We start from the raw sequence: 23,758 nt of genomic DNA, 5'->3' as shown, positions 1-23,758 counted from the left end.
GTAGGAGGAATGCTTGTACAAATACACCCGGTCTGAGTGTAAATGTCAAATTAACGTGAACACGCAAGTCTCTTAAGTGTTGTATACACAAGGGTAACAGCTGGAGAGGAGCAAGGTGATGTAAAGGTTCTTTGTTTGTGTGATGCACTGAATTAGTTGTTTAAATAAACATATGATTGAAAAAAACCTGTAGAACTGTAGAAATAATCTTAAAACGAATGATTTACTGAAACTAGCTGCATGATACACTCGCCAAAAAGGCAAGGATGGGAGGTTTTTTCCATTTTAAGCACTGGATGTATCACAGCATTTTCAACCACTTTATAAGTCTGACAGAACGGATATCTCCCTGTTTTCTGATTGACCAGAACAGATGAATATGGCTGAGTTTGTCCATAAACATGACCTGAACTCAGAGGAATAGACTCAAGGTAGTTACTTTGGGAACTTGACTCAAACTGAAAACTCTCCTTTGCAGGTTTCAGACGTCATGGCACCTTCTCGACAGTGCAGCATAGAGTTTGAGAATGAATCCAAATACACCCTGCTTAATGCATGGTGAGTTTGGACTTTAACTTCTTACAGCATAGGTACCTCTTATAATGATACCACTTCCTGTACATAAGTCTGTGCTACATGACTCACTCAATGTCCTTCTCTGTCACTAGTTACTACATGCACAGTGGATTCTGTCAGCAGCCCTTGCCACTAGATCTCACTTCGTCCGACTCTGGCAGGGCTCTGTTCGAGAAGACTCCAAACACAATGTGGGGATGTGTTGGAGTCGTGATGTACGATCTGAAGAACAACTCCACGAATGAACATGATGGGAAAATGGCTGTCATGTTCTCTAATCCTTACAACTTCATGCAGTTTTCTAATTGGTTTGCAGTGGGAGTGTTTGGCATGAACAAACATTGTGATTACAGCCTTTATAAAGAGATGTATTACAGTGCACAGAAAGGGTTTATCAGAGGGAAAGCTAAAGATTTTAATCTCAATTACAGCATTGAAGCAGTTATTATCAGAGTCACCATGTCGGACAGCTACAAACCAGTCATAAAGGTGAAGGTGAGTGACTACTAGGATTAGAAGCAGACTTGAGTCCTTACGACCTGTTTCTACTCATGTGGTTTTTGTTTTGACTCTTTTTCCACACACCATTTATTCATATACTGCATGTAAAGACAGCCAACGAGTCTCCATCTTCTTCCCTCGTACAAAAGTAAAGCTAAAATACTCCACAAATGGTTAACTGATCAATTTCACTTGGATGAAACAACACATACTTTCTGCTCACATCTATTTTTCTTTTCTTTCTTTTTTTTGTCTATTCTTCCTTTTAGGGGAAGAAACAGAGGGGGAAAAGAAAGTGATGTAAATAAAAACACTGAAAGTTGCACAGACAACAATGGGAACTGTTTTCACTCGATACTAAAATCTGGCAGCAGATGCTTGAAATGTAGCGAAGATGTGACGTGCTTGTTGTTGGTTCGTGAGTCATGAAGTTCCGGAGTTCTGTATTGGATGTTAGAAAGTGAGCTGAATGTGTTTTTGGTGGGATCACAACTACATCAAACAAAAAACCCCAAAGGTTTGGTAAAAAACATCTGTATTCTTTTTACTTTAAAAGTGGAAATAAGCTGCTCTGAAAGCAAATGTCTTGAATAATTAATATGAGGTAGTTGTCTGTTTCTCATGTGTGTGTACGTTGGATATCTGCAAACGTGTGTGTGGTGAAAATCTGTCTGCTCTGAGGTCTGTGAGAAAATACTTTCTGAATAAAATTTTTTTTCGATGTGCATTTTTGTCAGTATTTTTCTTAAAACTGACATCAGAAGTGATTCAATACTTTGCTGTCTATTTGTCAAAAAAAATGATTTGCCTTTAGGAGTGAGTGCATGAAAGTCTTACATACAGTACTTTAAAAATATGATATTTAGAGATTGAAAATGTCATATTTACTCCAAAAGATGTTAATTCAAGATATATTTTTTTTAATTGCTAAGTTGCATGCATATCTTCATATGTTGGAATCACATTTTTGCTTTCCTAGTGTGCCAGTTGTTAGCAATAATGGATTCAAAGCTGAGACTTATTTTTCCGCACACTGCATTAACAGTCAGGTTGGTGACTTGAGAAGCAAATCTGTGTTAAGATGAAAAGAGAAACAAAATTCACCCCTTCAGGTGTGTCTGCAAAACAAACTCTGGCTGTTCTCAAAACGGCCTGCTACATACTGCCTAGAAATGTAGTATGCAGTATGTACTGCATACTGCGTTTGAAGGTAGTATGTAGTATAACTGTTCTGTTGGATCTGTTTTGTAGTAAGCTGGGCCAGGCGTCCCTGGATTTCCAGTTTCTGAAAACGGAAATAAACAGCGGCCAAGCTGATAGCGAAACTGATTATTAGCATCACTTATTTAAAGTTAAGAAGTGGTTTAAATGGAATTTAATAATTTTCACACTACCTAAAAACGGAGTGCCGCTCTTCAAAAAAGAAGAAAAAAAAAGAAAAAGCATAACGTTAGCGCTTTGCATCATACGAAACAGTACCTGAGGGAGACTGGTCCGCTGCATTCTGAGACATTTTTCCTGAATCAGTACAACATCCAGGTAGTTTTGGCATACTGCAGATTTTCTCGTCCACATACCGCATACTGGATTTTGGCCAAATCACTAGTATAGTACATGGTCTCGAAAACAGCCTCTGTTTTTTCTGGGTTCTTTACATCCCCCCAGTGGAGCACCCGCACATCTGTATATCAGTATGACCTGAAACAGAAACTGATATACAGATTTTTTTGTGATGTTCCTTTAATTAACGGGTCTTAAGTTTGCTGAAATAAAAACATCATGATGCAGATTAGTCAAAAGACAAAAGTCAAGCTTTGTCAGGTCTGTCCTCAAGAGAAGAAAACTACGTTTACAATGTTTGTTTGTTGAATGGAGGTCTATGAAAGAGGATTAGAGACACTGATGTTTTTTTTAGGTTTGACCTTCTTCAAGGAATGTTCAACTTGTTCTCAGAATTCTAGAACACCTGCTGTTGCTCTCCATACAGAGTGTTCTTCCTTCAGACACCAAAGCCTATTGATATCTTATTGGTCGATACTACTCAGACTACACAGAGACCAGAGCTCCTCTAAGACTAAAATCCAGACCCTGAGATACAGATTCAACATGTTTATGCAGAATCTGTAATTACAGGTTAGTTGTAGCTGAATGTAAAACGTTTTGTCAGGTCATTTCTCAAGAGGAGAAGAAAACTACTTTTACAATGTTTGTTTGTTGAATGGAGGTTGGTTCCATCATTTCTGATACATTGCTGGAAGTCAGGAAATCTAAACGCTGATTGTCTTTAGTGACACAGCATCAAGCAGATTTGTGTCTCAGTGTAAATGTTTGATCTAGAACAGATTGTTAGCTACTCTTAATACAGATATCTGTTTATAGAGAGAAAGAAATCCTCCCCAGATTACCAACCATGGGAGCTGGGATTGTTGTCCTCCTGCCGTTGCTCTCCATACAGACTGTTTTTCCTGCAGACACCAAAGCCTGCTGATACCTGATTGGTCAATACTAACGGAACAACAAACATATTACTAATGAGAATAGTCCCATAACAATGTCTGGCTCTGCATTATTCTACATTTTCATGTACAATCTGTTAATAGAGAGCAGCTCTTCAAGTTTGTAAGGCATCTTTATTTAAGCTGGTACCATATATACAACAATACTTTGCTGATGGGGCTGGACAACATTGTTAATGATTACATTCAAAAGGCCATTCACTCAACATACTCGGTTCAAATAGAATCATGACCACAAAGAGACTGGCTAATGTCTGAAAATGGTGGACTAATTCCTGTATTAAAAATTCAAAGGTTTAAATTTAATCAAGATATCTTATGAAAACATTTTATACATTGATATGAATGACTTTACATTTGAAGAGAAAAGGTCTGACAGCGCCCTCTGCTGTCCAGTGTTGTGTTTCATTCAGGTAGAGAGCGATCAAACCAGCATGAGGACCCTCAGGGAGCCACGAGTCCAGCCACAGCACTCAGTCTGACCCATCCATTCAGCTTGTGCATTAAATGCCAGGTTAGTTCCATGGTACAGAAAACAGCTTGGTCTCCAATGATAACAGAGGGTGGTGTTAATGAACAGCTGTCTCTTCGTAGTGAAAGCTGGAGTGCTGTTTCAGGTCCGTCTGCGGCTCCGGGTTCATTCAGCCTCAGCAGGCAGAGTGGAGAGAAATCCAGCTTCCTTCAGCCTTCTCTCACTTTGGCAGCAAGCGCAGAGTTCTCCTGTCGGATCGCCTTGTAGTCGTCCAGAATCCTCTCCAGGTTGGCCACCGTCTTGTTATTGTTTTCTGTCTCAATCTGTTGAAAACGTTAGGATACCGATGTTAGAAAGTGCAAGAAACCCCTGCTAGAAGTTTTGCTGATGGAATTTGGGGTACACGAATGTTTGCCGCAAAAACTGAAGACAAAACATGTAGACTAGAATTTAATTCTCAGTGTAGAGTTAAAATGCTGCAGCTAAGAGACTAAGGAAAGCTGCTAAAAAAGAAGGAATAAAAACATCCTCCTCAAGTCTCACTGCTCATAGTCAACAAATAACCCTGCCGGTGACGATGAAGGATTTCTGGAGCGCCGACACCAGCAACAAGAAGCTAAATGAACCCGTGCTTACATGTGCATCATGTTTGGTTTAATGCTGAAGAGACATTTGTTGGCATAAATAATATTTCTGTCACCTGACTTCGCTTCTTCTTCTTTTAAGTGGCTGAAAACATGACTAACATCCCCCTTTCTTCCTGTTTTCTACCTCTCATTATCCAACAAATACAATAATCATGGTTAGATTGACAGATATTGGAGCTGCAGCCTAGAACACAGAGAAAGAAGTCTGCGCCCGAGTGTCCTGAAGTGATCTAGAAAATGTCCTGGTGTGAAATAAATTCTGTGAATGGTACCTGCTCCTCCAGATCTCGGATCTCCCTCAGGATTGTACCGGTGTCCTCGATGGTTTGGATCAGCTGATTACAGTTCTACAGAAGAACAAACAAGATGTTAGGATGATGTTTCTGACGAGAGCAGCTGAAGGTTTTAAATATATGATGACATGAAGACTTACTTCATGCAGGGCAGCCAAGTACTTGTAGGACTTACGAACGGATTCATCTTTTTTGGCGTCCTACAAAACAACAAAAATAAGTTAATTCATAAATATGCATCTTAAATCAATTTATATCTTCTAAAAGTTCTTTAGTTGAATGAAACTATTCTTAAGTGTATTTCTTTCACAGAGAAACAGCTGAAACTGAACGTAACCAGATCACTGCTGTTAAAGATCCACAGCCTCACCTTGAAGACGAGCTCATCGGTCACAGCGAAAGTCCGGTCCAGTTTCCCCGTCAGGTTGTTGATTTCTTTCTGGAGCTCTTTAGTGTCTGATAAAATCTGAATGAAATGATCACAGTCGTTGTGAGGAAATAGAATCAGGAAATAGATCTTGTTTAATGTGATATGATTTCTGAATCAGTTTCTTCTTGTACCTTAGTAATCTCCTCTTTCTGCTTCTTGATGTTGCCGACGATCTCAAGAATCCTCTGAGTGTACGCAGACCGAGACGCATCCTGAGGAAGGTTTTCTAACTCTGTTACCTGTGATGGAGAGAGAAGAGTGTCTTCAGTCAAATGCAAGAGAAGGAAATCATGCAGCCAGACTTTTGCAAAAGTAGCTGAAGATTGTTCCTGTTGTGGTTCAGATCATCTGAAAGTCCACTCACCAGCTGTTTGTATATTTCCTCCTTCTTCTTGGCCTCCTCTGTGGACACACGGATTTTGTCGTGCAGAGACTTGATTTCTGTGAGCTTCCTGGACGACTCCATCTGAGAAGAAAGGTGAGACACATGATCAGTTCATTGTTTTTCTTACGGTAACAAAGTGAAGGGACATATCTGATGTAATACATCACTCACATCCTGGTTGCTGCAGATTTCCTTGAGTCTGCGATGTTCGTCGATGAGTGGAGCTCGATGCTTCTCCCACTGAGAGGCCAGGTTCACCACACGCTTGGCACTGGCCTCGACCAGAGCCTGAAGGAGGAAGAGCAGACGGGTTTGACTCTTCCTGCGGGGTTCAATGAGTTTGATAAATGAGCAGGGATCTCGCTCAGCCCTCCTACCTGAAGCTTCAAAAGGTTTTCGTCTGCTTCGGGCAGAAGGTCGACAGTTTTCTTCTTCACCTGCATCTTCTCGTCTCTTTCAGAGTTTCCCAGCTCCCTCTGCTTCAGCTCGTCCAACACCTACAGGAAAAAAAAAACGGGGAAAAATAATGAAGCAACAAGGACATTAAGTCTGCTGCTACAGAGGCCGTCAGTGTGGCTGCTATTGAGCAATGTTAGCACTTCCCCCTTGTGTCCGTTTGGCTGTTCTGCATTCTACCTGCAGAGCTCAAGTGCTGTGGAATTATTGGAAACACTATATTTCATGCAAGGTTACCTGAGCTAAAACAGTTTTTCAAAGCGCATCATGGACAGAAACCTAGAAGTCCCTTGTGGAAATATTTTATGGAGCACCTTTATTAAATAAAATGTTCATTCATGTTCAGCAAGTTTGCTTTTCTTTTTTTTTTATCATTATCAAGTTGTTGTATTTTATCAATTGCAAAACAACAACAACAACAACAACAACAACATGACATTGACATACTGTATATCATCCATCATCCACCCTGCTCTCTGATTATAAGCATAAGCTGTTGAAAAATTACGGTGGCCCTGATGTGCAAAACGCAACAACAAAAACAACAAGAAAAAAGAACGAACAACACAAAAGAACACACAACGAAAAAGACAGAAATCAAAACAAACACAGTACACAAAAACAAAAAAGGTAGCACAACACATAACACAATATTAACTTCTAACGGAAAAAAAGAAGATATCAGCTGTGACTGGATCGTTGCTGATTGGACGAATGCACTGTTCAGAAGCTATTGGTGGTGTGTTTTCTTTTTTGTTGTTGTGTTTTGCATTTCAGGGCCACTGTAAAAAAAAACAATATCTGTAGGCCACTAATCTGGATTTAGATTGCAGGTTTACTAAAATAAAGAACTGATTTGGCACACAGGATAACCTGATCTCAACAAACAAGAAGGTAAATGTTGATTCTGCTCTTCTTTAGGAATCCAGGATGTGTCTGAGTGCAGATTTACAGAGAGATGCAAGAACACAACATGTGCTCGTTAGGCAGAGCTCTTGCAGTGTGTAAACCTGTGTGTGTGTTTGTTTGTGTTACCTGTGTGTTAGTGACACTCATGTGCTTCAGGTCCGCTGCGAGCTGATCAACGTCACTGCAGAGCTGCTGAAACTGCTGCTGAAGAGAAGTCAGCTCCTCTTGCTGCCGGAGCTGGATCTCACTCTCTGACTGAGGCCCAACGGGGAGGGGGGCGGTTACTGGTGCTGCCTCCTGTAGGACACACACACGTGCACACACACAGTTAGAAAACACTGCATCCTACACCAGAGACAGTTGTACGACCTGGATCTGTGTTCAGCTCCTCACCTGTGTGAAAGTGAACTTCTGCGTGTGGGTAAAGTGGGTGCCCTTGGTCAGGATGTGGTCAGAGGGGGCGGAGCCTCTGAAGGCCTGCAGCAGCTCGGACAGGTCAGACGTGGAGCAGGGACCACCAAAGGCACTTTCAGGAGAGGGCAGTGCAGCGGAGCGCAGCTGCTCCTCGATACGTTTACGCAGCCGGGCAAGTTTCCTGGAGCGATACTCCTGCAGTCACAGAGACGCACACAGACATGTTTTTAATAAATATGATCATGCAAAAGCGCACTGACACAGAACAGAAAATAATTGCTCTTATTGGATTGTTTTTTAGATTTAATCTGCACACAATCAGCAAGCCAAAGAACCTTAATAAAGCAATCTGCTGCTGTTTTGAGTCTTCATTATCATCAAAGTAAGAAATATGCCTCTGAGTGCAGCCTCCAAATCAGAAAACACTCAGGAATAACTCTGTTTTTGTTTGCAAAGTCTTTTCTGTGCAGAGCTGAATTCTTGAAAAGTCAGACCAACACAAGATTAAATGACGGGAACATTTTGGCCGATAAAACCCAAAAAGGAACAGCCCTGAGTGAGTTGAGCTTTAATATGCAGGGATCCTGAAGCATACGTCAAAGAAGAAACAAGAGAAATGTTACAAAGAGAGTTGGATCTGCAGTTTGGAAACTGATGCTGGTAAAAACCTGCTAAATTTACCACGCCAGCTTTTCAAAAACAAAGCTCCAAAGCTCTACAGACTCAAACGTGATCCCTGTGAGTGTTTACAGACTCACCTGTGGTGTGAGGCGGGACAGGAGTCCCTGACTGTTCCACTCGTTGTCCCACTCCTGAGCAGCACTCAGCTCGGCCGTGTGCTGCTCCAGTATGGACGCCACCACTGAGGCGTGATGGGAAGGCTGGGTGGTTACAGGAGGAAGAATGTCCCGCTGGTAGTCTTTCACCTCTGATATCACAAACACACACACACAACAAAAACGTCAGACTGGAACACCTTAGACTTTATCTCCCTGCATCCCTTTACCTTACACGAAAACCTTGCTCACCTTCTGATGAGCATTTATCCACAATAACTAAACTTTCTGCACTGAATCCTTTCAAAATTATATTTTTACGGACTGAAAAATATTACTGCATTACATATAACTGCAGAAAACCATGCACTTATACAATTAAAGGAACAGTTCATGTATTTATAATAAAAATTCAATGGCATCACCATTTACTAGTTGCAACAAATTTCGATATTTAGACCAGAATAATGACTCAGAGGAACCTTTCCTATAGGTTCCTAACTCTATAGGTGCATCATGACGTCTACCTTTCATCTGCTTCTTTCCGGGACCTTTAGTGCAGTGTGCTAAACTCAGCGGCTGGACGTGGAAGCGGTGCAATTCTCCCGGACTCTGAAACAGGAACAAAAACATCTCTTGTCAGGATTGAAAATGTCTCATGTGACACGTCATCAGAAACAAGCTTGCTTTGTGCGTCCGGACCCCGAGATGAAATTCACAATCGTTTCATCATAACTGGAAACGTCCAGGTCGGCCCGTGACTGTTTGCTTCATCACTAATTCTTCAGTCGGGATGCAGAGAAATGAGCCAACTGTGATTCAGAATCTAGCAGACATCGCAGCTTCCTTTGGTTTGATCACATATTTAGATTTAAATAGAGTATGTCTGCAATAATAAAGACAATCCTGTGACAGTGTTTTTGGTGTCTTCAGATCTTTTTCTTCTTTTTTCTGGTTAATCTTTTATTTCCATCAGTTTGGATCAGAAGACAGCTGTTAAACAATGACTCCTCTGAGGCTCAGCTGCTTACACTTAGTTGACATTTGAAAATCTTCTGAAAATGGATTCAACTTCTTCTCTTGATTCGGGTCTAAAGTTGAAGAGTTTCTCTAAAACTAATGAAAATGTGAGATGTCAGGCCTCTCACACCCTCACTAAAACACTCCCTTGTCATCAGAGCTAAAATGATACGTTGATTTATCGACTAATGCATGGAAAGAAAGTTAACTACCAACTATTTTGATGATCAGTTGATTGTTAAAGCTGTTTTTTAAGCACAAACATCAAACACTCTGTCTTTATATTGTCACATACAGCTGCTCTTTGGAGACCTCAGGCTAGCTGAATGCACCTAAAACGCAGGTGAACTTAATTTGTCCTTCCCTAAACTTCTGAATGCTCATGTCCAACTATTCAATGATTCAGTACTTATTAATTAACATGCTGTTTTCTAACAAGGTGATTAACCACAGAAATCACAGCAAGCGTGTTTGATCCGTAAATCAACCTCTAAATGTTCTGGTTTGTATTTAATCAGTCCTCTTCATCAAGCTGTTCACATTTTTACATCATGAGACCAAGATGACACCTAACAATCCATCAACAACAGTACTGAGTCGTCATGTAGAGGGTCGTAACCCCTCTACAACCTGAATGACCCTTCAAGAAGAGCGGAACGCCTCAGCAGTCAATAAGTCCACTTGTGAACAGCATGAGACGTCGATGTCAAGCTGAAATTGATCTGAAGGTCACATGACGAGTTACTGAGGCATTTTTAGTTGTGGTATACCCACCCCTGTTGTTAGCTTTTGTTTCAATAAATCATTTGAGATGAAGGAATTATTATTTCATGCTTCACTTAAATGCCCTACTTTCATGATATTATATACTGTAGCACCAACTTTACATTTTCCATAAATTTCACCCGAAAGTCAAATATTCCTAACATTTTGTAAGTAGTGTAACATATGTATGGATATGATTTTTGCAGTTGACCTCATTTTTGTTCTTTTTTTCCAAGAAGTGGCAACCAGCACTTGAGCTTTCTGTAACTTGTGGCAAAAGCAAACAGCTTTCTGACGCCCTGCAGCCACCACCTGGGGGTTGTAGCCATAGACTGTATAATTAATGGACGTAGTATCCATGATGTCACCCATCTGTTTCTGAAGCGCTGTTTTAAAGCCGATATTAGAAATGCTGAACTCAACCTAACTTTTGTCGAGCTCGTGTGAGGTAAAGAGGTGGGCTTTGAGCCTCCTCGCCAACAGCTACAGTGTTCCCGCCTGTCAGTCAAGTCAGTCATGTCCTTATTAGGGCAAAACTCATAATCTTAATATCTTCTAACTGTCGTGTTATAATAAAAATTCATCCCCCATACAGTGTGTGCTGATAGAGAAATTAGCTATACAGGCTGAAGCAGTTATTTGAACAAGTCTTTAAACATGTTTATGAATGCTGTAAATATCGTCTTTTTTGAATTGGTGTGTATGTGGTTTCTGGTGTTTCTGCAGCCAGCCACAAGCGGACGCTTGAGGAGCCGCAGTTTATAACATTTCTGCGTGGGCTTCATATTTTCAGACCCGGAGGTTGCTGCTTGGTTCTACCGCATTACAACCAGGCTCTGCTACAACCAACTGGAAAAATGCATCTTAAAGATGAGATAAAAGTGACATGATCATCCCAGTTTTTATTATTTAATGATCATTCAAATGCTCAAAAATATGACTCATCTGTTGCAGATTTGCTCATAATAAAAATATTGTTGGTCTGCATAAAACAGACTGACAGAGCTGCCCTGTGAAGTCAGTGTGCTCACTTCTGGGGAAAACTTTAGAGACTCACTAAACAGGAGTTTGAAGATGGATCAGTCTTCTCCGTCCTGCTGATCAGATCCCCAAAGCATTCAAACTTTTTGCAGACATTAAAATCACATATGAAAAAAGCTTACTTGTGTTTCACAGTTCAGAGGCAGTCTGCAGTTTGGAGGGAGCCAGGGCACGGACAGCTGGGCTTTGATGGCAGCAGCGATGGATCTCTGGAGGACCACCGATTTACCTGCATGAAGAAAACACAGCTTTAACAGATACACAGGACCAAAACGCCAGGTCATGAGAGCTTCTTGAGTCACACTAGAGCAGAGAAAAACAGAGCACTTCCTCATTTCTGACAAACACTGCAACTGTTTGTTAATCTGTTTCCGTCATGGGCTCACAAATACACAACAGACACTAAACAGAACAACAGACCCTGCAAAGTTCTGTGTTTGCTGCTAAACTGTTGCAGCTGTTGACATCCTTTAGTCAAAACACAGTAGATGTATTATGTTTGCTGATCCCTGAAGGCACCTCAGTGTTTTTAGAGGATTTAAAACAATCATGTTCTATAAGGAGCAAGAACAGGCCTGACAGAAAATAGAGCAGATAAATTAAACACACACACAAACACAGACAGGAGTGCAGTGTGTACCTGTTGGCTGGTCTGAGGTCTCTGCACTTTCTCGAGGCAGCTTCTCCACCAGGAACATGAGCAGGGAGCGGATCTCAGGCTCATTGCTGTACAGGAACGTCTGGTAGCCGGTCTCTCCTTTGTAACCGATGTCCTGAAAAATGACAGTTTGACACGTCAGGACTACAGAAACTACAGGTGGTGCACAAATGAGCCCTTCATGAGTCCTGTTCCTTTCAGCTCTTTGCTACTATAACATTTGAACAAGCTTGGTTAACTTTCCTGAGGTTGAATATGTCATACAGAAAGTTCTTGAGATGGTTAGAGGAGCTAGAGGATCTGTAAAGCTCGGTCGTAACAAAGCTCTGCTCTCATCACACCTTTGTGCTTTCATATTGATCCTATAGCAGTGTAATGTAGGCTTCACAGTGCGTGATTTCACATCGTGTTCAGCGTTGCAAAAGCACAACCTTCATCAACACTTCACACACACACACTCTGTCCTGCCTTTCCAAAGGCTCACAGTGATCCCATCTCATCCTGTAAAGACTCTGTTACTACCTCTGATGAACATTCGGACGACTTTGTCCCACAATCACCCCTCTGTGACATTAATACTGAAGGTGAGACGTTACAGGGACATCTGTATGAAAAAGGCTAGTTATTTAGGATCACATTTGACAAGATACCTGTCATACATATTAAAACTTTACCCACACTGCGCTGTACCAATATTTCAACATCCCTGAAGTTTTTAATAACGACTGTGTCGCTTAAATTTAGGAGAGGAAAGGAGAGAAGGGGACGAAAGGAAAGGAGAGGAAAGGAGAGGAAAGGAAAGAAGAAAGGAGGAAGGGAGGAAAGGAAGGAGAGGAGAGGCAAGGAGAGGCAAGGAGAGGAGAGGCGATGAGTGAAGGGAAGTGAAGGGAAGGAGAGGAAAGGAGAGGAGAGGCAAGAAGAGGAGGGAATGAGTAGCTGAAAGAGAGATGGTGCTAAACTGTGATTATTTAAATATATTAAAAAGCAAAAAAACTGAAAAAAGTAAAACTTTTCTGAGTCAATAAGAGGAAATATTCAACTGAACCTCCTTTTTCATAACATTCAACACGCATAGTATCACGGTGTCCTCTCAGTTTACAACAAAGTGTTAAATAAGGAGCAAACACTAGGCAGATGAGGCTGAAAGCAACAAATGAACCCACTAAGTTGACTTTGATCATCCATCAGACATACCATACATTCAACCCTCAGGTGCAAATATAAGTGCTGTTATAAATTTCTCCAGAGACCATTTTTCGTCTGATTCAAAGCATGGATAATTAACCCTGTTCATCCTCAATAAGTAAAGGTAATAATACAGAGTGAGCGGTCTTACCTGGCAGGCTTGTGCGAGGCTCATACCCACCCTGAAGCGGGCGGACATGCCTGGAGGGAGAGAGGTGGGCAGCCCGCCGCCCAGGCCGGGGTTTATCACCCGGATACATCGGACCACCGCTTCCACGATCAGCTCACTGGTGAAGTGTTTGACACTGCCCACCTCCTCACTCACCTCTCTGTGGGACACATGATTTGACATTTATTACTAAGGTGTAAAAAAGAGAAATGCAACTTTAAACAAATAGAGAGAGTGAAAAACAGAGAACATTTACAAGAAAAAACATGCATCATGCAATTTTAATGCTGCCAAGGCCGTCCTCCTCCCATCTCCCATCCCCCCAAACACAACACATACACCCCTCCACACTCAGACTCTTTAAGCTGTGAGCTCTTTACCAGGGTTCCCACTCTTTTCCAGAGATCATTTTCCAGGACATTTCCAGGACATTTTCATTGATGATCAAGCTGGTATGACCGTCTAAATTTAGTTCCTAATTTAGTTCCTAAATAGTCTAATACGTTCCTCTCAGTGGAAGTCTACATTGAAAGACATGTAGTCTATGGCTATCAATGACATCATTTCTTACATACTTAAAAATTATGGCAAATTGATAATAGAATAATGCAACCACAGATGTACAGCACTTCACTTTATTAGTGCAACCAAGTAACAATGATGGGCAACTCTCATCTCAGCTTTCTCTTTTCTCAAAAAATATAAAATGAGCTAAGAAAAAAACAAAAGAGCCTGCAAAGGAATCAGGAAGCTGCCTTACTGAAATAATTAAATAATAATAATGATCAGAGGATCAGTGCTTTAATGACCTAAATAGAACTGAATGACAAAAATGCCCACAAATGTTTCTCAACTCAACTCAGACTCAAAATATACCTGCTTAATCATGATATTCATCCTGCTAAGTGGTCGATATAAAACAAAGCAAATGTCAGTTTTTTTTTATTTGAGTTACCGTAAACTCTGAAAAAATTGCACCGGTGTAAAGACGCACTCTGTATTTGAAGATCTCTCAGAGGTTTAAAAAAATGTAAACTGTCTTCCTGCATGGTGATGTCTATTATGATCAGCGATGTCTACAACGTGGAGTTTCTGTGCAGCTGTGTCGCTCTTTTTATTTCGCTGTTTTCACTATCGGGAGTTTGCACTCCTACTAGCTAGAGCAGGGGTTCTCAAACTTTTTGGAGCCAGGAACCCCTTACAGGTGAGAAAATTGTCCATGGCCCCCTCATAATTGTAACACAGATTAAGCACATTAGTGATGTGTCATGATCAAAAGCTGCGGCTCTGAGAGCGGATGCTTTATAGTGAATCAGAAGAGCTGGCTCGCATCAAGAGAGAGCCGGCTCCCAGTTTTTTCCTTTCGCTGCTTAGCTCTCACAGAGCTCATCCCCAGCTCTGCTCACAGCAGAACTTTGTTTTGATTGGTCAGCATGGCGGCCATGCGGCCAATCATATGTGAGGATATAGGATACAGGTGATGGAGGGGAGGCTGTGTATCCTGGCTTCATCTGTTCCTTCAGAGAGAGTCTTCTTGAAGACCGGGCAAATACTCACTGAGAGGAGAAATCGGATCAGCCCATCCAAGCTGAGGCATCTGATTTTTCTCAATGCCAACCTGAGGACATTATAATGTTTGCTAGAGTTTGCTTCTTGTTCTGTTTGCTTGAGTTTAGTTCTGGTTCTGGTTCTGTTTGCTCGAGTGTGGTTCTGGTTCAGTTTGCTTGAGTTGGTTCTGTTTCTGTTTACCTGAGTTGGTTCTGGTTCTGTTTGCTTGAGTTCAGTTCTGGTTTTGGTTCAGTTTTACTTGAGTTCGGTTCTGGTTCTGTTCTGGTTCTGTTCTGGTTCTGTTCTGGTATGGTTCTGGTTCAGTTTTACTTGAGTTCGGTTCTGGTTCTGTTCTGGTTCTTTTCTGGTATGGTTCTGGTTCGGTTCTGTTCTGGTTCGATTCTGGTTCAAGTCTGGTTCGGTTCTGGTTTGGTTCTGGTTCGGTTCTGGTTCAGTTCTGGTTCGATTTTGTTCGGTTCTGGTTTAGTTCTGGTTCGGTTCTGGTATGGTTCCGGTTCGGTTCTGGTTCGGGTCTGGTTCGGTTCTCGTTTGGTTCTGGTTGAAGTCGTGTTCGGTTCTGGTTCGGTTCTGGTTCGGTTCTGGTATGGTTCTGGTTCGGTTCTGGTTCGGGTCTGGTCATGTCTGGTTCGGTTCTGGTTCGGTTCTTGTTTGGTTCTGGTTCAGTTCTGGTAGGGTTCTGATTCCGTTTTGGTTCGGGTCTGGTTCGGTTCTGGTTCGGTTCTTGTTCGGTTCTGGTTGAGTTTGATTCTGGTTCTGTTTGCATGAGTTTGGTTCTGGTTTTGGTTCAGTTTGCTTGAGTTCGGTTCTGGTTCTGTTCTGGTGTGGTTCTGGTTTGGTTCTGTTCTGGTTCGATTCTGGTTCGGTTCTGGTTCGGTTCGGTTCTGGTTAAGTTCTAGAACGGTTCTGGTACGGTTCTGGTTTGGGTCTAGTTCGGTTCTGGTTTGGTTTTGGTTCAAGTCTTGTTCGGTTCTGGTACGGTTCCGGTTAGGTTCGGTTCTGGTTCGGTTCTGTTTCAGTTCCGGTTCGGTTCTGGTTCAGTTCTGGTACGGTTCTGGTTTGGTTCTGGTTCGGTTGCGGTACGGTTCTGGTTCAGGTCTGGTTTGGTTCTCGTTCGGTTCTGGTTTCGGTTCTGGTTGAGTTGGATTCTGGTTCTGTTTGCATGAGTTTGGTTCTGGTTCTGTATGCTTAAATTTAGTTCTGGTTCTAAACCTAACCCTAATCCTAACCCTAACCCTAATCCTAACCCTAACCCTAACCCTAATCACAACCCTAACCCTAATCACAACCCTAACCTTAACCCCAACCCTAACCCTAATCACAACCCTAACCCTAACCCTAGTCACAACCCTAACCCTAATCAAAACCCTAACCCTAATCACAACCCTAATCATAACCCCAACCCTAACCCTAATCACAACCCTTACCCCAACCCTTACCCTAACCCCAACCCTAACCCTAATCACAACCCTAACCCTAATCACAACCCTTACCCCAACCCTAACCCTAACCCCAACCCTAACCCTAATCACAACCCTAACCCTAATCACAACCATAACCCTAATCACAACCTTAACCCTAGCCCTAACCCTAATCACAACCCTAATCACAACCCTAATCATAACCCTAACCACAACCCTAACCACAACCCTAACCCTAATCACAACCCTTACCCCAACCCTAACCCTAACCCCAACCCTAACCCTAATCACAACCCTAACCCTAATCACAACCCTTACCCCAACCCTAACCCTAACCCCAACCCTAACCCTAACCCCAACCCTAACCCTAATCACAACCCTAACCCTAATCACAACCATAACCCTAATCACAACCTTAACCCTAGCCCTAACCCTAATCACAACCCTAATCACAACCCTAATCATAACCCTAACCACAACCCTAACCACAACCCTAACCCTAATCACAACCCTTACCCCAACCCTAACCCTAATCACAACCCTAACCTTAACCCCAACCCTAACCCTAATCACAACCCTAACCCTAACCCTAGTCACAACCCTAACCCTAATCAAAACCCTAACCCTAATCACAACCCTAATCATAACCCCAACCCTAACCCTAATCACAACCCTTACCCCAACCCTTACCCTAACCCCAACCCTAACCCTAATCACAACCCTAACCCTAATCACAACCCTTACCCCAACCCTAACCCTAACCCCAACCCTAACCCTAATCACAACCCTAACCCTAATCACAACCATAACCCTAATCACAAACTTAACCCTAGCCCTAACCCTAATCACAACCCTAATCACAACCCTAATCATAACCCTAACCACAACCCTAACCACAACCCTAACCCTAATCACAACCCTTACCCCAACCCTAACCCTAACCCCAACCCTAACCCTAATCACAACCCTAACCCTAATCACAACCCTTACCCCAACCCTAACCCTAACCCCAACCCTAACCCTAACCCCAACCCTAACCCTAATCACAACCCTAACCCTAATCACAACCATAACCCTAATCACAACCTTAACCCTAGCCCTAACCCTAATCACAACCCTAATCACAACCCTAATCATAACCCTAACCACAACCCTAACCACAACCCTAACCCTAATCACAACCCTTACCCCAACCCTAACCCTAACCCCAACCCTAACCCTAATCACAACCCTAACCCTAATCACAACCATAACCCTAATCACAACCTTAACCCTAACCCTAACCCTAATCACAACCCTAATCATAACCCTAACCCCAACCCTAACCCTAATCACAACCCTAACCCTAATCACAACCCTAACCCTAACCACAACCCTAATCACAACCCTAACCCTAACCCTAATCACAACCCTAATCACAACCCTAACCTTAACCCCAACCCTAACCCTAATCACAACCCTAACCCTAACCCTAATCACAACCCTAACCCTAATCAAAACCCTAACCCTAATCACAACCCTAATCATAACCCCAACCCTAACCCTAATCACAACCCTTACCCCAACCCTAACCCTTACCCCAACCCTAACCCTAATCACAACCCTAACCCTAATCACAACCCTTACCCCAACCCTAACCCTAACCCCAACCCTAACCCTAATCACAACCCTAACCCTAATCACAACCATAACCCTAATCACAACCTTAACCCTAGCCCTAACCCTAATCACAACCCTAATCACAACCCTAATCATAACCCTAACCACAACCCTAACCACAACCCTAACCCTAATCACAACCCTTACCCCAACCCTAACCCTAACCCCAACCCTAACCCTAATCACAACCCTAACCCTAATCACAACCCTTACCCCAACCCTAACCCTAACCCCAACCCTAACCCTAACCCCAACCCTAACCCTAATCACAACCCTAACCCTAATCACAACCATAACCCTAATCACAACCTTAACCCTAGCCCTAACCCTAATCACAACCCTAATCAGAACCCTAATCATAACCCTAACCACAACCCTAACCACAACCCTAACCCTAATCACAACCCTTACCCCAACCCTAACCCTAACCCCAACCCTAACCCTAACCCTAATCACAACCCTAACCCTAATCACAACCATAACCCTAATCACAACCTTAACACTAACCCTAATCACAACCCTAATCATAACCCTAACCCCAACCCTAACCCTAATCACAACCCTAACCCTAATCACAACCCTAACCCTAACCACAACCCTAATCACAACCCTAACCCTAATCACAACCCTAATCACAACCCTAACCCTAACCCCAACCCTAACCCTAACCACAACCCTTATCACAACCCTAATCCTAACCCTAATCACAACCCTAACCCTAATCCCAAACCTAACCCTAATCACAACCCTAAGCACAACCCTAAGCACAACCCTAAGCACAACCCTAACCCTAACCCTAATCACAACCCTAACCCTAACCCCAACCATAACCCTATCCCTAACTCCAACCCTAACCCTAATCACAATCCTAACCCCAACCCCAACCCTAACTCTAATCACAACCCTAACTAGGGCTGTCAACAAATATTCTAAATTCTAATATATATTCGAATATTTAAAAAAAACGGTCAGGGACAGGTCACAGGAGTCCCACATGCACAGCGTGAAGCAGACGGCAGAGAGAAATCCTTCCGTCCCCGGATCCTCAGTGTGCTCTGAACGCGTCTTTTCCTCCGTTTGGAACATAGTGAATAAAAAGAGATCGGGCCTCTTCACATGTGGACTGTCCTGTGTTTTTGGCAAATGACCTGTCAGGCCTAAGACCCTACATTGACAGTGGACTAATGTAGTGACACTGCGATAAAATGCAGCTTTTCCTCTTTGTTTATACAAGCGCCAAGAATGTAAGTGGACTACTTTTTCGTTTTTAACTTCAATTAATGTTAATGATATTTGCTTCAATCACTGAATGAAGCCTGCCTATATTAGGGACAAGAGTGGGGACCTTTAATTGCTCGCACAAGTCTTGTTCAGCACTCACTCAGCGCATTGCGCACAGAGAGGGGGGCGAGCGAGCGAGCGAGCGAGAGGTCTACGGTCTTAAAAGTGTTACGGTATAGACAATTAGGTAATTTACTTGTTTTGTAATGTGTATGTATGTTTTAGGCATGTTATATCTTAAATAAAAATACATATACAAGTAGTTATGTCTCCTTGTATTAGTTTGTCCACCTGTTATTGACATAATGCACAAATATAGATAATTGAATGGTTCGAACCTATGGGATTTTTTTAGAGCGAATATTCAAACGTCATATTGGAGCAATTTTGACAGCCCTAACCCTAACCCTAATCATAACCCTAATCACAACCCTAACCCTAACCCTAATCACAACCCTAACCCTAACCCTAATCATAACCCTAACCCTAATCACGACCCTAACCCTAACCCTAATCATAACCCTAATCACAACCCTAACCCTAACCCTAATCACAACCCTAACCCTAACCCTAATCATAACCCTAATCACAACCCTAACCCTAACCCTAATCACAACCCTAACCCTAACCCTAATCATAACCCTAACCCTAATCACAACCCTAACCCTAACCCTAATCATAACCCTAATCACAACCCTAACCCTAACCCTAATCATAACCCTAACCCTAACCCTAATCATAACCCTAACCCTAATCAAAACCCTAGGATCAGGGTGATAATGATTTTGTAACAGAAGAAATGCACACAATTGGGCAATTATAAGTCTTCTCATAAAAACACAGTACGTAAAAGGGTTTTCAACACAAACCATTAGTTTTTGCAAAGTTAAGGTAAAACATACGGCTACAAAAGATCCTAAATTAAGAGCCGTTCGAGTCAAAAGAGCCGGCTCTCTGAAAAGAGCCGTACTTCCCATCACTAAAGCACATGCTTACTACCATTTGCACTCTTAGTTGCCCTTGGAACTATTTGTATTGTAAAACGTATCAACGTAAATACTTCAGACCTGTACCATAGTGATAAACAGATAACACTTCAATTTGAATCAAGTAAATACCACTTGTATACTTTAAAACAGAGGGTCATTTCATTCCTTGTGGACTCAACATGACAGCATTTATACTTTTCAAGCAATTGATCTAAAACGCTTTCAGAAAATGAACAGTAACAAGACTCACATATCCCTTCGAGCCACCAAATGGTATCATAACAATGGTGTATACTGTTTTGTAATGACACAGCACAATTTTATGATTTACTAGAAATGTATTCAAATTATTTCACGGACCCCCACGCTATGGTTCGCAGACCCCCAGGGGTCCCAGGACCCCACTTTGAGAACAACTGAGCTAGAGTACGGTAATTGAGCCAAATGTACCATAAAACATAAACAATATACCCCTGTTTTCTGTGAATTCATGATCATGAAGTGAAGGAGAAAAGATGTGAAAAAAGTTGTGCAGTGTCGCTGTCTTTTCCAGCACAGCGTGCACTCAACTTTCAATGAATGGGGATGTGTTTTGTTAATAGGGTCAGGTCGCACGCAGCCATGTTGGAATCATTTTCCAGGACTATATGTGATTTTCCAGGACATTTGACTTTTTCTCCCATTTTCCAGGTGTTTTCCAGTACTGGAAAATGGGTCAACTGTTTTCCAGGTTTTCCAGGTTTTCCAGGACGCGTGGGAACCCTGTTTACTCTTTGCACATTTTTCATGCAGCTTAACTGCTTTTTGTTTGTATTACCTGTCATCATGCACTACAACCACTTTATTCATTCAGTATAAGTTACCTCTTACAGTCGTCATACTTATTCACGGTGAACTTTTGTTGTACGTGCACTTTGACCACTTTATGAGTTCAGTGTGGAAGGTCAAGGAACTTGACTGGCCTGCACAGAGCCCTGACCTCAACCCAACATCAGCGCCTGACCTCATAAACTCTCCACAGAGTGCATGAGAACACATTCCCACAGAAACACTCAGCTGTTAGATCTGCAGAGGGAGACCAACTCCATATTACAGTGTTGGAGTACAATGTCATTACAGTCCCTGTTGGTGTAGTGGTTCCAGTAGGACTTGGCACCTGCCCACACTGACAAAAGTACCAAAAGCTGGTTCAATGACCATGATATTACTGTGCTTAATTGGCCAGCAAATTTTGCTGGACCTGAACTCCATAGAGAATCTATGGCCAAGAGGAAGATGAGAGACACCAGACCCAGTAACTCAGACAAGCTGAAGGTCGCTATCAAAGCAACCTGGTCTTTCACAACACCTCAGCAGTACCACGGGCTAATCACCTCAATGCCACACCGCACTGATGCAGCAACTCATGCAAAAAGGAGCCCCAACCAAATATTGAGTGCACATAATGAACATCCTTTTCAGAAGGCCAACATTTCTGTCTTAAAAATCATTTTTTATGTGTCTTATTTAGCATTCTAACTTTTTGATAAACTGAATTTGGGGTTTCCATTAACTGTACGCCATAATCAGGACATGGAACCTGCTCACACGGCCAAAAGTACCAAAAGCTGGTTAAATGACCATGATATTACTGGGCCAGCTAACTCGCTGGACCTCAACCCTGTGGAGAAACTATGAAGTTAGGCAAGAATAACCTAACTTTATTATATACTATACCCCCTCCAGGGGCCACAGAATGTTTTTAGAGTTGAATTGAATATGCTGTACATGATTATGTTATCGTTTAAGTTTATACACATGTGCACACCTACAAACCACTAAATAAACACCTTTCATACATAAGAACATGCAGCCCAAAGTGCTTCACAGAATAACAGAGAGACAGAAAACAACCGCAATGGCAAAATTATAAAAGGCATGATTATAAATAAAATACTAAAAAATAAAATAAAATCAATACAGTAAAATTAATAAAATAAGATATAGTGGAAAGAAAAGTTAAAAATAAGGTAGCGTTAACGAGATCACATAAATACAATAAATAAATAGATAAATAAATAATTAAATTAGATAAATAAATGTTAAAGCAATGATTCAAATTCTATTGATTAAAATAATAATAAAAATGAAAATAAGGGCTAAAAATGAATTACACCAAATTAAAAGCTAGATTAAAAAGGTAAGTCTTAAGTTTACTTTTAAAAACACCCAGAGAGCTCGCTGTTTTAATGTCCAGAGAGTTCCAAAGGTTAGGGGCGTAAAAACAGAAAGCTCTCTGGCCGGTGCTTAATACATTATTCTGTAGATAAACAGGAAAGTATTGAGTAAATTGACACTAAATGACTCCACAATAATCTCAGTAAACACCTGGTGCTGTGTGCACCTCTGGCCTTAAATAACCTTCAGTGCTGTCATGTCTGTGATCATATGACAGGCAGATTGGGGCTCATTCAAAGACTGACAGTGATGTTACAAACAACAAACACAACACCAGCTAACAGGTTAGCTCTGACACACAGCTGTTCAGCTCTGTTGGTACTTACGTGCCGACTTGTTTGAGGGCGTGAATCAGGATTTTGTCCACTTCTTCCATCTTTACTCTGAAGATATGCTCGCTAGCTAATAGGCAGGTTTACAGCGAAGCATCTGATGCAGGCTGGGTTATTAATTAACACGAAGTGAGCTTGTGTTAGTGTGGGTTATCCATGGCTAGAGAACTAGCTTCCATCTTCTGAGAGCTAACTTAGGAACTAGCCGTGAACAGCTATACAGACCTCCCTGACAGAAACCATCGTCTTTACTCACCGCACTGATACTAAGACGTGTTTCTACTATAAATAAACTACATTCCGCTCAAACTACAGCTGACCCGGGGTAAGTCACACAAACCTAACAAATCTGACATTTCTGTCTTGTTCACTGTGGAAACGAAGTAATGAGCGAACAGAGCGGCGGTGTCGGTGGGAGGTAGAGTTTCATCCTGCTCTACTACAGAGAAGAACAAATGGGAAATGAGCGACCGAGGAATACATTTCCCAGCATGCACCAGGGGGGACAGTCTCATGACCGGAAAACTGCTGGATAGTTGAAAGGATGTTTGGTTGGGATCGGATCATAGACTGGGTCGGATGTGAACTGTGACAGTTCATCAAAACCGAAGAAGTGCGATGAAGAATGATGAATAATATCCAGTCCTGTAAACATTTTTGAGTGTTAGAAATTAAGAAACTGTAAAAAAGAGCCTCCTTTTCCCCTTGAATTACATTTAGTTTATTTTGAAAGGGTTTTCACAGCGAGATTTTGAGTTATGTCTGACTATGCCATCCCTGGTTTAAAGAGATAATTAATCATATTGGAAACCAGAAAGAAGGACTTTTTTAAAAAATCGTTAGTTATTAAAAAAATGCCAATTCTGTAAACTCATCCCATGTTTTACATTTTTAGAAATAATTTAATTTGTTTATTCAATCTTTGAAATTAATTGGTTATTATACCTCTACCGCTACAATACTTCTTTTAAATACATTTTTTATAATCTTTTATTTTATCTTATTTGTACGCTTTATTAGCACTGTCTGCAATAAAAGTTGGATTTTTTTTTCTAAACATGCTGATTTGTTCCTTCTGAC

At 41.7% G+C, this 23,758-nt stretch overlaps 2 protein-coding genes across 2 annotated transcripts; one reads left to right on the top strand and one right to left on the bottom strand.

Moving 5' to 3' along the window:
* The first annotated feature begins 8 nt into the window (after positions 1 to 8).
* On the top strand, positions 9 to 1,802 carry LOC117821984 (DELTA-sagatoxin-Srs1a-like). Its single transcript, XM_034696574.1, has 3 exons — positions 9 to 115; positions 479 to 558; positions 669 to 1,802. Exons 2-3 carry the CDS (start codon positions 491 to 493, stop codon positions 1,084 to 1,086), a joined length of 486 nt encoding a protein of 161 aa, XP_034552465.1. The 5' UTR covers positions 9 to 115; positions 479 to 490; the 3' UTR covers positions 1,087 to 1,802.
* A 1,885-nt stretch (positions 1,803 to 3,687) lies between these two features.
* Positions 3,688 to 23,207, bottom strand: ccdc22 (coiled-coil domain containing 22). Its single transcript, XM_034696120.1, has 16 exons — positions 22,673 to 23,207; positions 13,196 to 13,373; positions 11,842 to 11,974; positions 11,324 to 11,430; positions 8,903 to 8,987; positions 8,358 to 8,527; positions 7,579 to 7,794; positions 7,312 to 7,482; positions 6,198 to 6,317; positions 5,992 to 6,108; positions 5,800 to 5,901; positions 5,567 to 5,674; positions 5,376 to 5,471; positions 5,146 to 5,205; positions 4,985 to 5,059; positions 3,688 to 4,388 (listed from the first exon to the last, which is right to left on the bottom strand). The coding sequence occupies exons 1-16, from the start codon at positions 22,720 to 22,722 to the stop codon at positions 4,275 to 4,277; spliced, it is 1,902 nt and encodes a 633-aa protein (XP_034552011.1). The 5' UTR covers positions 22,723 to 23,207; the 3' UTR covers positions 3,688 to 4,274.
* Between the last annotated feature and the right edge of the window lie 551 nt (positions 23,208 to 23,758).

This window comes from Notolabrus celidotus, chromosome 11 (assembly GCF_009762535.1).
Source record: "Notolabrus celidotus isolate fNotCel1 chromosome 11, fNotCel1.pri, whole genome shotgun sequence".
NCBI classification, from domain to species: domain Eukaryota; kingdom Metazoa; phylum Chordata; class Actinopteri; order Labriformes; family Labridae; genus Notolabrus; species Notolabrus celidotus.
This window is presented reverse-complemented; position numbering and strand designations above follow the sequence as displayed.